This window comes from Hipposideros armiger, unplaced genomic scaffold, assembly GCF_001890085.2.
Source record: "Hipposideros armiger isolate ML-2016 unplaced genomic scaffold, ASM189008v1 scaffold_501, whole genome shotgun sequence".
In the NCBI taxonomy this organism is placed as follows: domain Eukaryota; kingdom Metazoa; phylum Chordata; class Mammalia; order Chiroptera; family Hipposideridae; genus Hipposideros; species Hipposideros armiger.
In genome coordinates this window covers 347,561-362,777 of record NW_017731851.1, presented here as the reverse complement: position 1 = coordinate 362,777, position 15,217 = coordinate 347,561, and the positions used below count along the sequence as shown (strand labels likewise).

General features: G+C 36.3%; 1 protein-coding gene across 6 annotated transcripts in view; it reads right to left on the bottom strand.

The window, feature by feature from the left end:
* The window catches only part of MTF2 (metal response element binding transcription factor 2), a 64,648-nt gene that overhangs the window by 20,895 nt on the left and 28,536 nt on the right, over positions 1 to 15,217 (bottom strand). For 2 of the 6 annotated variants that reach the window (XM_019667568.1, XM_019667565.1), the window contains exons 2-8: positions 14,325 to 14,358; positions 12,630 to 12,703; positions 8,252 to 8,450; positions 8,049 to 8,130; positions 2,977 to 3,072; positions 2,641 to 2,741; positions 2,101 to 2,249 (exon numbers count right to left, since the gene is read on the bottom strand). In XM_019667568.1, coding sequence (XP_019523113.1) covers positions 2,101 to 2,249; positions 2,641 to 2,741; positions 2,977 to 3,072; positions 8,049 to 8,130; positions 8,252 to 8,450; positions 12,630 to 12,703; positions 14,325 to 14,358 — 735 coding nt within the window. The remainder of the gene's footprint in view (positions 1 to 2,100; positions 2,250 to 2,640; positions 2,742 to 2,976; positions 3,073 to 8,048; positions 8,131 to 8,251; positions 8,451 to 12,629; positions 12,704 to 14,324; positions 14,359 to 15,217) is intronic. The other 4 variants (XM_019667567.1, XM_019667569.1, XM_019667570.1 and 1 more) reach the window with 3 other exon arrangements.

Sequence of the window (15,217 nt, the reverse complement as noted above, 5' to 3'; positions counted from 1 at the left end):
TCTGCCAACTTCCCTCGTTCATTCAGTTTTTTAGATTCCACATATAAGTGAAATCATATGGTATTTGTCTTTCTCCGACTGACCAAGCTCCAATCATTTTTGAAGGGTGATCAAACTTCTGTGTGGTCTCGCGTTGTCGCAATGGAACACAACTCCTTTACAATTAACAACCTCTGGACGTTTCTGGATGATGGATTCGTTCAAATTGTCCAATTGCCGACAGTACACATTCGAATTGATTGTTTGGTTCCTTGGTAAAAGCTCGAAAAACATGACACCTTTAAAATCCCACCACACTGAGAGCATAACCTTCTTCTGATGAATGTCTGCTTTTGATGTCGTTTGAAGCAAAACATCACGTCGGGAACAAGACTGTTTGCGCACCACATTGTTATAAACAATCCACCTCTCATCACCAGTTATCAGTCGCTTCAAAAAAGGATCATTTTCCTCATGTTTAATGAGCATATTGCAGATGTTTATACGTGCCGTCAAATGAACTTCTTTGAGTTCATGTGGAAACCAAATATCGAGCTTGCTTATGTATCCCAGCTTCTTCAGGTGGTCGTGAATGCTTGAATAATGGATGTTCAATGTTTCTGCAATCTCTCATGTCGTGTAACGTGGGTTTGACTTGATCAATACCTTTATTTTGTTGTCATCAACCTCGGAGCGTCGTTGAGATCAAAATCACCAGCATGGAATTTCTTGAACCACTGTTGGCACTGAGTTCTTCTAGAGCACTGTCACCGTAAACTTTATGCAACTTTTCATAAGGTTGACACACGTTCTTCCCTTCATGGAAGTAAAACAGTAAAATATGGCAAAAAATGCACAATTTGGTCTTCCATCTTCAACTTGTTGTCAAATCTCCAAAGCTCAACCAAATCGATCAATTTTTTTTTAGAATGAAGCTAGAACTGTCAGCTGTCAAATGACATAGCAATAACATAGATGTGAATGACTCTAGTACTTCCAAAAATGAACTAGTGCCATCTGTTGCAAACATGCATCATGACTTTTCCGACAACCCAATAAATGCTAGGTATAAATGAGTAAAGAAGAAAAATCAATCTCCAGGCCTGATCATTGTATCTTTTTTATAAGTGATTTTTAAAAACTAGACAAAATGTTTCTTAAACCTGTAGATGGCCAAAAACTGAGAAGTATTATAAAAATGTTAAATCACAAAAATTCCCTAAGATCAGAGACGAGGTAGAAAAAAGAACTAAAATTTCATTCATTTATATATTCATTTATTCATGTTTTCATCACTGAATACCTACATATCCCAGCATTCTCCTAGACAGGCACCATATTAAGAGAAGCACAGAGTCTCACAAGAAATCAACAATTACAACTTAAGAGTTAAGTGAAGTTATTCACTAACATTTTTTAAATTGTAGTACAAATACATGATGTACAATACTTGACTTATATTAGCTTATATTTGGAGAAAAAAAACAAAACAAAGCTAACAGTATTAGCTGACCACCTACAAATTCAAATGACCCAAAAGAATATGATGGGATGACCAAAGAGAGGTTACTACAATCTCTCTTTGCAACAGAAGCATATTGTCCAGAACTCCAATAGCCCCATCATATTCTGTCACTCTTTGTGAAGACACTACATTTTCTACTCCTGACACGGTATTTCAGGACTACCTTTCAAAAACTGGTGAGCAAGAAACAGAGTTTAGAAATCACGTTATAAAGTATGTTTGATGGCAATGGAGACTTTAGCCTGGAAGAGAGAGCACTACTGGTATGTGAGTCATGTAAGTGGGAAATGTGATTGGTGGATTGAAATATTTTAAGAGTTGCCTCCTAAGAGAGATAAGATGTCCCACAGAGCAGAACTACGACCAGTGATCAAATGTTAAAGGTAAATTTCTAAATATTCTTAGTTAGAACTCTGATTGAGTTATTTAGCAAACATTTAATGATAAAGATGAATAAAACTACAGCTTCTAATTTCTTTTATTGATACTTTCATGAATATCCAATTTACTATCACTCCCACACCACAATAACAAAAATAAAGTCAACAATATAAGCAAATAAAATTAAAGGGCATTAAATAACTACATGTACTTACTCTCCAGGGCCTCCACAATAGCAGTAACATTGCTGGACATTGGTTTTATGACCTGCATCCCATTCAAGGTCTGCCACACTATAGGGTAATGTCTGCTTCATGACTTGCAATGCTTTGGCATTTGGTCCTTTCTTAAGCGCACCACCCCTCTATGTTAGAGGGAAAAAGTTATTTAAAAGAGTGAAGGATAAAGTTTTAAATACAATTCTGTAACTTAAAAATACTCCTGAAACTGAAGACATTTCCATTCTAAATTTCTTACCATATCACAAACTTGTTTGACTAATAATAATCTTTATTTATTTTGTCGTCTTTTCTTTCAAATTATTGCCCCAATTCCAATACCACTATCAGAAAATAGGTGCAAGAATAGTTGCAATTCACTTAAGCATCATTAGTCAAACAATAAGAAGTACCTCTTTTCAACAAAGCATTGATTGCTCATTTCATTCAAATAAACTTTCAACATATACAATCATTATGTTGATAGTGCCTTACAAATTCCATTTAGGGCTTTAGCCCAAAACACTTAAAAGATACCTTTGTTGTTGTTGCAAAAACACACTGTCGACAGAGCCATTTTTCATCTGAATCAATCACACTGGAATCAATATGAGGTGTGTGACACAACTGATGATATCCTTAATATCAAAAAAAGCATAAAGCAAATTCTATTTTATTAATAAATACTGCAACACAATTTCAAGAAGGCATTTTAGTATTCTCTTTTCCTACATTAATATAATTATAGCTGGTGAATAAATTTATTGTTAGCTTCAAATTACCAATATAAAGTATTTTTAATCATTAATCTTCAACAGGTAGATTATGTATGTAACAAAACTTTCCCCAAGATTAAAAGAAATCAATGTTTACCTTGGCCACACTTATCACATATAACCATTTCATTGGGAGCTTCTGAATACTCTTCTTGACATATTGTACAGACCATTTCCCCACTTCCAGTGGCCCCTGAAATATTTCAAATATACACTTAAAAGACAGTCATAATAAAAAAGTGTTGCATATAACAAAACTACTTTTTGACTCAGTGAGTAGCCCATATTGGTGATGTTGGTTCACTAGATCATAATGATTTTTTCTCAAGGCAAAACAAAGTACTATATAGAAAATGCTCACTCTCTGCTCCCTGTGTTCTTCCCACCTTTAACTTAAGATGGCTGTCTTTTGCAGAGGGCATAATTTAAACTGCTCTCAGGCAGGATAGCTTATCATCTACTTCTAATTTTCCCACTCTCCTGGGGGGTGAGGTGACAGGAAGGGATGTTTTGTGAACACTAGAACTACTCTCCAGAACACGAATCCACCCATGTCCATATGTTCACTTACCCTACACTGCCTAACATCATGAGACTGGGCAAGGAATATAAATCAATGACCTCTTTCTCTCTGGATTTGGAACCTTTCTTTTTATTTACTAATTTATGAAACAGGCTGAATACCAATTATTTAATTTCCAGTTTCTGAAATCTGTAAATATGGTGCCCAACAATGTACCCTAACAAAAGCCCACAGTAACAAGAGTTGGGGGTTCCAGTTACTAGTTACATTTTTTACCTGAATAAGTAAATTATTTCTTCCTTAAACGTTTCCTTTTTTTTTTTAATTTGGGAATTGGGAAGGGACACCAACCAAGTTGTTGTTCTTCAATCTTAGTTGTGGAGGGCGCCAATCGCCAGCTCGTGGGCTCTAAGCTCAAGGTGCTGTGTTACAGTCTTAGCTGCGGGTGGGCATAGCCACCATTCCATGCGGAAGTCAAACCAGCAGCCTTGTTAAGAGTGCACATTCTATCCACTGAGCCATCCGGGCGGCAGCTCAGCTCAAGGTACCGAGTTCAGTCTTACCTGCAGGTGGGCATAGCCACCATCCCATGAGGGAGTCAAACGGCAGCCTTATTGTTCAGAGCACATTCTCTGGGCTGGCCGAGTGGCGCGTTGGTTAAGAGCTGGCTTGGGACGCCAGCTCTGAGCAGCAGGGCCCCGGTTCGGATTCCCATGAGGGCCACTGATGCTGCGCCCTCTACAACTAAGATAGTGAACAACAGCTCAACCTGGAGCTGAGCGGCAACAGCGTAGTCTGCAGCCTCTGCTGCAGTGCGCTGCCATAAGCTACTGTGAGTGGCTGGCAGCAGGCGTGAGCAGCCGGAAGCCAGTGTGAGCGGCGGTCCAGTGGTCGGCGACCAATCTGCCTCACCCGGGAAGAGTGCAATGATAATACCAACATTGGCCAGTGAAGCAACATCCTCCACAACTAGACTGAAGAACAAAAAAAAGGACAGCAACTTGTCTGTTCCCTTTCCCCGATTCCCCAACATTGTTCCCCTCCCCCAATTCCCAATAAAATCTTTTAAAAAAAGCACATTCTCTATCCACTGAGCCATCCGGGTGGCAGCTCAGCTCAAGGTACCGAGTTCAGTCTTACTTGCAGGCAGGCATAGCCCACCATCAAACAGGCAGTCTTGTTAGGAGTAAGCCATCCTGCCACCTGTTGGCAGTTCAGCTTGGGTTCAGCTTCACTGGCCTATGTGGGAATTGAACCAGCAGCCCTGTTGCTCAGGGCTTGCACTCTTTTTTTTTTTAAGATTTTATTGGGGAATTGGGGGAGGGGAACAAACAAGTTGCTGTCCTTTTGTTCTTCAGTCTAGTTGTGGAGGATGTTGCTTCACTGACCCATGTTGGTATTATCATTGTGCTCTTCCTGGATGAGGCAGATCGGTCGCCGGCCTCCGGCCGCTCACATAGGCTCTTGGCAGCTCACATGGGCTGCCGGCCACTCACGCTGGCTGCCAGCCACACACGGTAGCTCATGGTAGCCCATTGCAGCAGGGGCTGCAGACTATGCCGTCGCCAGTGACTCACGACATCCCAGCTCCAAGTTGAACTGTTGTTCACCATCTTAGCTGCAGAGCACAGTGTCACTGGCCCTCATGTGGGATCCGAACCGGGGCCCTGCTGCTCAGAGCTGGCATCCCAGCCAGCTCTTAACCAACGCGCCACTCGGCTGGCCCTCGTCCTTAAACATTTTTGTTCTAAAACATTTTTATTCTTAAAATAATTTTATTATATAAAATTTAGAATGATTTTATCACTAACAATTATTTTATCACTCTTGTCATCAATTTCAATATGCATGGTTAAAATACTCATACACATGCTTTATTCGCATAGCAACAATAAAAATTTACAATTTTGTGCTATGGGCCAAGCACTATTAAGCTCCTGACATAATTTTGTTTAACCCTATAGCTTATTAGATAAATACCCTATTTAAAGAGAGGAAATGAGGCTCAGAAAGATAAAGTAAATAATCCAAGGACCCTCGTCAGAAAGTATCCAGGCTATAGGATGCAAATCTAGATATACCAGAATCCATATTCTCTCCACTGTGAGATGCTTCCTTTCATTAATACTATGTAATATATCTTTTAACAAAAGCATTTTTCACACTGCACTTTTCAAAATTATAACTTCTAGTAACTACATAATATTCCATCCAGTGGAAAGAACCAAGTTTACTTTATTACGCCTCTATTCTTACACAGACAGGTCACCAAATTTTTAATTTGTTCATTTTTTGCATTTTTCCTTGTTTTGGTCTCTTGTCCTCTCTAGCCTCTTCCTTGCCCATCTTTGTTTACTTCCTTGCACAGTTGGCTGGACATGGACTCCCACAGCTTCTAAATGCATGGCTTCAGTCCGGAGAGCAAGCAGACAGCCTGGGACGTCTCAGTCCAATTCTACAATTCTCTGGAAAAGAACTGATAGCCCCAGATTGGAGTAGGTGCCTGGTCTGACTCCCACTGCAACCATGTGGACTGGTGCGGGGAAAGGCAGTTCCTCAGAAAAGTGGGTGCTGATTCAACAAACAATGTGTTCACCTCAGAAAACAATCCTAAGGAATGCCTTTACTTGTGAAATCCAAGTACATCAAGTTTACAGGAATTTCCTGTGCAGTCAGTGGCCTTCTATAGTCTCCCTTACTCTAAATCCAACTGACTATCAAATCCTAGCCATTTCATCTTCGGTATACCAAAATTTTTGTTGTTGTTATAACAAAGCTACAGTAAGTATTTTTCATCTCACTTTTTTACATTTGAATTACTTCTTCTGAATCAACTGCTAGAAATGGTCTGCTATATAGAGTATAAAATATTTTTATGCATTTAATGCAGCTGTCAAAATATCCAAAACAGAAATTTATACTGCCACCAGCAGTGTATAATTTTCACAGAAACCATGAATAGTGTTAGGTGTTAAGATTAAAAATCCTTTTAAATTCATGTAATGGTTTTAACACGTTATCTCCCTGCTGTGCACATTTCTTTGATTACTAACTTGACTATACAGTTTTCCTTATTTAAGTAAACTTTTCAAAGGAATCTTAAGAGATGAGTGAAATTAATCTATTAAGTTATTTTGATTAAGTTATTTTAAGTATCTATTATTAGCAAGTTTCTTACAGGAAGAAAACTACTAAAGCTACACTCCACACTAAATCCTTCACAATGCAGTATTCAGGTTTACTTGCTCATTCTATAGCAAGATCCAAGTTACATGTGTGCTACTTTCTGGATATTACAAAGGAGCAATCCTTTGTAATTCTAAGGATAGTAAAAGCAGCCAGTGAGAAAAGAACCACCAGACGACTAAACTGATATACTGGGTGGGGTGCATGTCGGACAGAACCCTCACTTTCACGACAACTTTCTAACTCTATGTACCAATAGTCTTCCTACCTCCCTTCTGGAAGAGAGGTAGAGAGGGACAGAGGAAAGGAGGAGACAAAAGACAGAGACACCTATATTTAACCCACAGGAACCTTGAAAAGGTAGAAAAGTTGAAAGGGACACATAGCTAACAGAAGGAGAACAGCAGCAGCATACCTTATTTCAGTCCCACCATAGAGAGACTCATGTTTACAAACTTAAAAAGGGATAATTCTGTATGCAGAGTAATAAGATCAGCTCAATATCACTAATGTCGAAGACATCCCTTTTCTCACTGACGTGCCAATTTCAGATTCAAAACATTATACGACACAGCAGGAACCTACCATAAAGTTATATTTGGGATTCAAATAAAAAAACCCAATCGCTAAATACTTTAGAAAGGTATCCACCCTTTAGAGAAAGAGAATTTACATCCCCTTTCTACAAGAGGAAATATAAAACACAGGTCTTAGTACAGGCCTATTAACCCAGTAAAAGGAAAACCAAAAGTGGTGCTTCAGTGTGCAGTTAAAATATTCAGATTTTTAGTATTTATACCTTTAATAAATAAAGCACTTTCCATGAAAGAGATATCCGGAAAAGCATTTTTATTTAGCATATTCAAAGGGCATACAGCAATTATAGCTTGTAAAAATGAAAAGCATTACAAGAAACATACCTATAACCAAAACAAGGCATATCTGTACTCCTTTTTACATGCACCCAACATAGCCTCATTTTCCCATATAAACAAAAAAAACCCATAATTAAATAGTAATTTCAAGCCATTCGTATTAATATTTCTAGTACTCTAAGCCTGTTTAATATGTCCTAATTCTCCAAAACATCTGACAAATACAGTTTTCAAAACCTACTAGCTCTCTATATCACTTTGTACTAATATAAGCAAGTAACAGTTAAGATGAAGCCCAAAGTGTTACTGATTATCAGTGGAAGGGTCCTAACAATACTTTATAGGTGTGCTTCAGTGATGCATCTGTCTTCTAGTCTACCTCTACACTAACAGTGATTCTTGTTCTTCTATGATCTTTAATACAGATCATAACTCCCTGAAGACTATGAAAGGAATGCTGTTTTATAGCCTCTCCTCAAAAGTGATTCTAAGTTATCTTAATACAATGCTGAACAGAAAACACTCAAAAACAACATATATCAAATTTTAGTATAAATCATGTTCAAGAGAAATAGTAGCACCTGCCTGTTTGAATGTCCTTCCAGAGAACCCAGGATTTAGAACTGTCTTCAAATATGATGAAGCAGCTCTGTTTCAATATGTTTATCTGAAATACAGAGAAATACTTGTGACTGCTTTTAAAATGAAAAACACGAAGCTAAATTTAAATTCAAGATTAAATAAATGTGTACTGCAAAAAGAGCAAAAGATATATTAAGGTAACTTGCCTTTTTGATAGTTCCAAGATAAAACAAGCCATCTGACCATCTAGCTAGGACATCCTGACCCTCTTCAAATTTACATGCTGGCTTTTTGACTTTATGTACATCCTGTAAAGACAGCTTGGTCAAGGATGTTGGGGTCTTTTGGTTTCGACGTAAAGGAGACCGCTTGTGGACCAGTGAATTACCTGCCCCTGTAGAGTCTCTGGTTAGGAAACAAAGGAGAAACATGTACAAGATTAACTTACTTGTAGAGCTTATTTTATACCAATGGTATATTGCATATATTAACATTTTTTACTTATTAAAAACCTTAAAAAGAGGGAAAATATAATAAGTACCTCAAAATCACAAATACTCTGCAGAAACAAAGAAGTCTAAAAACAAAATGATAGGGGCCTGCCGAATGAATGGTGCGTTGGTTAGGAGTTGGCTTGGGACGCAAACTCTGAGCAGCAGCGCTCCGGTTTGGATCCCACATGAGGGCCAGTGACACTGCGCCCTCTACAACTAAGATGGTGGACAACAGCTCGACCTGGAGCTGGGCTGCTGTGAGTTGCCAGTGACGGCGTAGGCTGCAGAGGATCTGGCCGGCAGAAGGCGTGCACTTTCGTGAGCTGCTGTGAGCAGCCGTCCAATGGCTGGCAAACGACTGCCTCACCCAGGAAGAGTGCAATAATACCAGCATGGGCCAGTGAAGCGACATCATCCACAACTATACTGAAGAACAAAAGGACAGCAACTTGTCTGTTCCCCTTCCCTGATTCCCCAATGCTGTTCCCCTTCCCCGATTCCCCAGTGCTGTTCCCCTCCCCCAATTCCCCAATAAAATCTTTAAAAAATAAATAAATAAATAAAAATAAAAACAAAATGACAGCAGTTCTCAATATTCAATCAGTGCCTATCTGAGGTGAGGCCCGGATTTAGCAACCACTCCAAGTTAACATATGAAGGGCAGCTATCATCAAAATAACAGCTCTAAGTTGGAAGCAGGCAGTCCATGGTCATGAGCAAAGAATGCCTTGAATCTCATACCTGGGTTTAGATAACTAACAGAAGTTACATGGCACAATTTCATAAGCACTTGATAAAGAACAAAAGTGATTATGCCACATGTTGTTAAAACACACTAGCCAGCGACTGGGGTAACTGGGTAGATTCAACTCATGGGAAGGGCAGTCAAGAAATCACTATTGAATTGAGATTTGTTTATTGACGGCAATGTATCACAGTCCCTCAAATATGCACTCAGGGAGTTTAAAATTAAAATTGTGAATCACTAATTTCACAAAATCAAATTCAAATAAGAAGTATATTATAAGATCATTTTACTTTTTTTAAACAAATGACCCCAAAATTACATACTCTAAAGTAATATTACAACTTATGTATTAGTTATTCCATAAACAGCATAGCATCCCACCATCAACTTTCTTAAAGGTAACTAACAAAGCAGTGTTTGTTTTGTTTCACTTTCCCAATTTGGATTACTTTTTACTAATTAAACATATAATATGTAAAACTAGATAAATAATAGTTCAAAACTAGACAGCATAAAAGTTAAGTAAAAATAAAACAAGTGGTTAAGAAAAAAAATGCTTCAATACCTAAAAATTGGGTATACCTATTTCAATGCCTAAGAATACACAAATTCTGGAAAATTATGTCATAAGGTACAACATGGATGAAACATGTAGACATGTTAAGCTAAATTAGCCAGATAAAAAATGAAAAATATTGTGTAATTCCACTTATATGATGTAACTAGAGTAGTCAAATTCAGAGACACAGAGAGTAGAATGATGGCTGCCAGGGGCTGAAAGGAGGGAGGCGTGGGAGTTAGTATTTAAAGGATATAGAGTTTCAGTTTGGAAGATATACATTTTAGTAATATCTGGTACCTCCCCAAATTTCCAAAATTTACTAAAAAAAACATTAATCTATACATTCAAGAAGATCAATAAACTCCAAGTAGAATAATTCAAAGATATCTATACCCAGACACACAATACTAAAAATGCTAAAAGACAAAGACAAAATCTTAAAAGCAGCAAAAAATTTATTCATCACGTACAAGGAAATCCTGTACTATTAACTTCTCATCAGAAACTACAAAGGCCAGAAGGCAGTGAGATAACATTGAATTCAAAGTGTTGAAAGAAAAAACTGCCAACCAAGAAACTTATATGAAAGATAGTAAAACTATCTTTCAAAAATGAAGGTGAAATAAAGATACTCCAGATAAACAAAAACTGAGAGAATTTGTTGCTAGCAGAGCACTTGACAAGAAATACTAAAGGAAGTTCTTAAGACTGAAAGTAAGTAAACCAAGGTGAAAATTTAAATACATACACACACAAGAAAACAAAGAACACTGATAAAGGTAATTAATTATAAAATACAGTATAAATGCTTACTTCCTCTAACGTATGTATATATAACAGTATGTATGTACTTGTATTGTTAAGTCTATTAAATATAGAAATGCAATATATTTGATAATAACAGCACAAAAGAGGTAGTGGGAACAAAATTGTATTCAAGAAATGACACTAGATGGTAACTCCAACCCACAGGAATAAAAGAAGAAAACCAAAAATGGTAAACAAGAAAGTAAATATAAGTGGAGTATGTCACTTCAAAAAATTATCTGCCATACACCCAAGTTAGTCCCTGTTTCAAGTAAAAATGGTGCTTCATAAAAAAGCTGGCAGTTCAGCTGGCAACTCAAACAATGACATAAATACCTTATGTATACTTCTTATTTCATCACACATATTAAAAACCTAAACTCAAGGTTAAGCATTAGTGAAAATAATTACTGTTTCGTCAAGAATGTTCTTACGTGAAATAAGATTTGTTATGTGTGTGTGTATGTGTGCGTGTGTGCTTTTACTGTGAGTGTTCAAAAATGAAGAATACTAGCTACAGTTTGATGCCACTGCCTTGTTTCATGCTAAGGCACAGAACAGTTTGACCAAACATTGTTTTTACACCAGCTATACAAATAAATGCCAACACAGTGGTAAAAGCAAGTAACATCTTAGTATTATCATGAAAATAGTTTTGAACTTGCATACACCCTGAAAGAATCTGAGACCCAATGATCTAAATAAAGGAACATAACATATATTGCCAATTTATTATCGCCATAGTCAGCTCTGTGGAAAAGGCAACTTTAGTACTATGATTAGAGGGGTTAAAGGTTTAATAGTCTGATGAGTGCTAGCGATAAGTAAAAATGGAGGATGAATCACTACAATGAATTCCATTGGCAGAAATGCTCAATACCTGGCTGAGGACCTTTTTTCTCCAGGCACTGATACAATTTAATGACTCCAAAATCACAGTATAAAAATGACTCTATCAGCAAGCAACTTTCTAAAAAGCTATAAATCCAGTGGTCACTTGAGGGATTTTCCTTCCCTTAAGTTGAAGAAACTAACCAAAGCCTGAGCAAAATAAATAATTATGCGTGAGAAATGACCTCCACAGAATGTTAAGGTGACTACCAGGACCTAGGATGTTCCAATTCTAGAGCAGAAGATGTAAAAAAATCAAAACTGCAAACATTCCCAGACAGTCTCATATGCGCTACTATTGCTTCAACAAATTCTCTTTTTTCATGATGTCAAGGTCTGTCTCCTTGTTACTCTCCACCGTATTACTCCCATTGTACAACATGTCCTTACATCAAAAGATCTTAAACATTTTAACTTTCCATCTCCTAGAGGTTTGCGCCCTGAATCTCCTAATACTTCTGATGTGTTGTGTTTCAATGATACTTAATCTATTAATAGTTACCCTTGATTCCTTATGCCCCCTCCCACCACCAACTCCTTATTTTTTGCCTCTATTCGCAGCCAAACCACTGGGGAAAAGTTACCGAAGGCGTACTATAAGCTCAACGCTACTTTAAGCATTCTGCATATTTACTCATTCACAGATCATTTTTAAGCCCCTACTATGAGCTATTTACTGTGGCAGGGGAACAAAAATAATTTAACTCAGAACAAAGCTATAGAGACATTTTTATAGATGACCATTTCACAGATCCCTTTTTACATATAAAAAAACTGTAACTGTTAGAAGACAGATTAAATAACTTGATGAAGTTTATACAATTATAGACCAGGGCCAGTCTTCAATAAATCTTTCTACTGACATCTTTCCATTAGCATTCAACTATGCTTAAAATTTTTCAAGAATTTGTAGAGAAAAGAGGACAACTAAAATTCCCTTGCTTCCTTGTGTTTCTATTTCTTTCCTCCCATTCACAGCTGAACTTCTGAGGGTTAGGGTTAGGCAAGTTATATGCATTTAACTGTCTCTACTCCAACAGTCTTGCCCATTTAGTCTTCAGCCCAGTGTAACACATACCCACCTTTCCCCAACCAAACACTCCACCAAAAACAGGAAATGTGGCTTATGCTTATTCACAGATGTATCCTCAATACTCTGCATGGTATATAAAAGGCCGAAAGGTTATATGGAATTTATAAAGTTCAAGTTTAATTCAAGAAAATCTATGCTTAAAGAGTTAAATTTATTCTAAAAGTAACTGTATACACAAATAACTTCAGCTTTGCTCAGTAAACAACAGATTCTAATTCACATTCTAAGACAAATACATACCAATTCTTTAACCATATAAACATGAAGAACAAAAATCAAATATAAAACTATTAATAAACATATTTGTAAAAGTATTATCCTCTTTTAAAATGTCTCTGCCCAGAGAAATTTTACAGAAAACAAAGCAAGAAAGTAAAGGGTAAATGACCATAATACCAGAATTCAAAACAGTAGGATAAACATGGTACATCTCTCCTCTAAGGTTGTTTCCTGCATTAATGTCACTGATTACTTCCCTCCTCTCTAGAATGTGACCTTTATTAGAAGCCAAATTAACTTTACTATTTTTAGAATTTATTATTTGCTTTCTGATTGCAAAAGTAAACAAGCAGATGGTAAAATAAATAAATAATACAGAAATAGTCAAAATGAAGATTCACCATGCTACCTCCTCCCACAAAATAAAACTGTTAATCTCCTGATTTTTCTTATGTATGTACAAATATAATTCATAGAAATGTTTTAACAAAATATAGATTATATACTGGTTCTATAACTTTCCTCATATAACAATGTGTCTTTGACAATGTAATATCCATCTGTGTAAGTATAAAAGTATATAAGGTAATCTTATCAAGTGCTAAGCTACTTTCCAACTACTACCCAACTGAAGAACATTTAGGACATTTCCAATGTTTTACTATTACAAGCAATAACATAAAGTTCATCCGTTTGCATTTTATTTTTCAATGTTACAGTTATTATATAGGATAAATTTATAAAAAATAACTACTGTATCAAAGAATATGTACATTTTTCCTTTTATTGTTAAAAATTACAAAAACATACATAAGTAGAATAAAACAAGTATAATGGACCATCAGGTATTCACCATCCAGTTTCAATTATCATCTTATGGCCAATATTGTTTCACTTAAACACCTCATTTCCCCCAACCCATATTATTTTTTAATATGAGTATATATTTTAATGTGATAGATATCATCAAATGAATCTCCAAAAGGTACCAATTAACACTCTCACTGACACTATCAGAGTAGTAAGTACTTGATGGCCCACACCTTCAACAACAGGGAGTATTATTTTTTTGCTATTTGATACACCACACACACACGTGTTTCTATTTATATTTCCATTATTAGAGAAGCTGTTTTTTTCATAGATGTAGTATCTACCTCTGCTATTGGGTTATGTAAGATGCTCCCTGCTCTTCCCAACACCCATTAAACCTCCAGTTCATACCTTTTAATTTTATAGGATGTTAAGAACATCTACAATAGTCTTGCTTCCCCCAATGGAGTTGATGTAAGTTAAATTTCAATGTATTTGGCTGATAATCTTTAGTACATAAGTTCAATGAAATTCCAATTAATTCCAGCAGAATTTTTTGAGATCAAATATTTTATAAAATTAATAAGAAAAACTAAAAGTCCATAGAATAGCTAAGTCAACTTTTAAAAGGAAGAACAAAGAAAAGACTTACCCTACCACACACTGTGACATATTCCAGAGAAAAACTGTTGCAGAAAAAAAGGAATAAACAATAAAACCAATGTAATACAATAGGTATCTCCAAAACAGATTCATTTATAGAAGTTGACAAATGATGTGATACCACAAATCGGTACAGAAAGAACGTATTATTTAGTAAATAGTGTTTGGAAAACTGGCTCACTTAAATGGAGAAGAAAGTGTATCCTTAATTCACAATACACACACCCATAAAAATGAACCCCAGATGGATTAAAGGCATAAGAGTAAAATGCAAAACCTGAAAGCTAACTCGAAAATGTAATATATTGTTATGACCTTGGAAGTGGAGAATACATTCAAAATGGAAAGAGTTTGCAAATGTATTGACAAAAACAGCAGAAAAAAATTTATAGCACAATAATCAATTATGCAAATGAAAACATGCATATATAACACTGTATATTATATAAGGACACACATATATGCAGGCCATATATTAAATATATTCAAGTGGGTATGTTAAGATGATTGGAAAATTAAATCAGGAAAGGACATATCCTGATCAGACTTGGGATGATGTACATTTTTTCCAGCGTTACTAAGATCTGACTCAGTACATCCACTCCTCATAGCACACAATACAGGTGGACAGAGCAGCAGAATAGAAAGTCATATTTGAAGGATAGTCACTACTACTATCACTACTTGCTATATACTTTTACTATTTGACAACACTCATATACAGACTATTTCTATCAGTAATGCCATTATTATTAGAGAAGTATTTTTTCATCTCTGCTACTGATATCCATCTTGAAAGAGATAGCCTGGACAAAGAAGTTTCCTCCTTTGAAACTAAGTGGAGACCAAGGGTTCAAGCCACTTCCTCCTTCTTGGTTTACT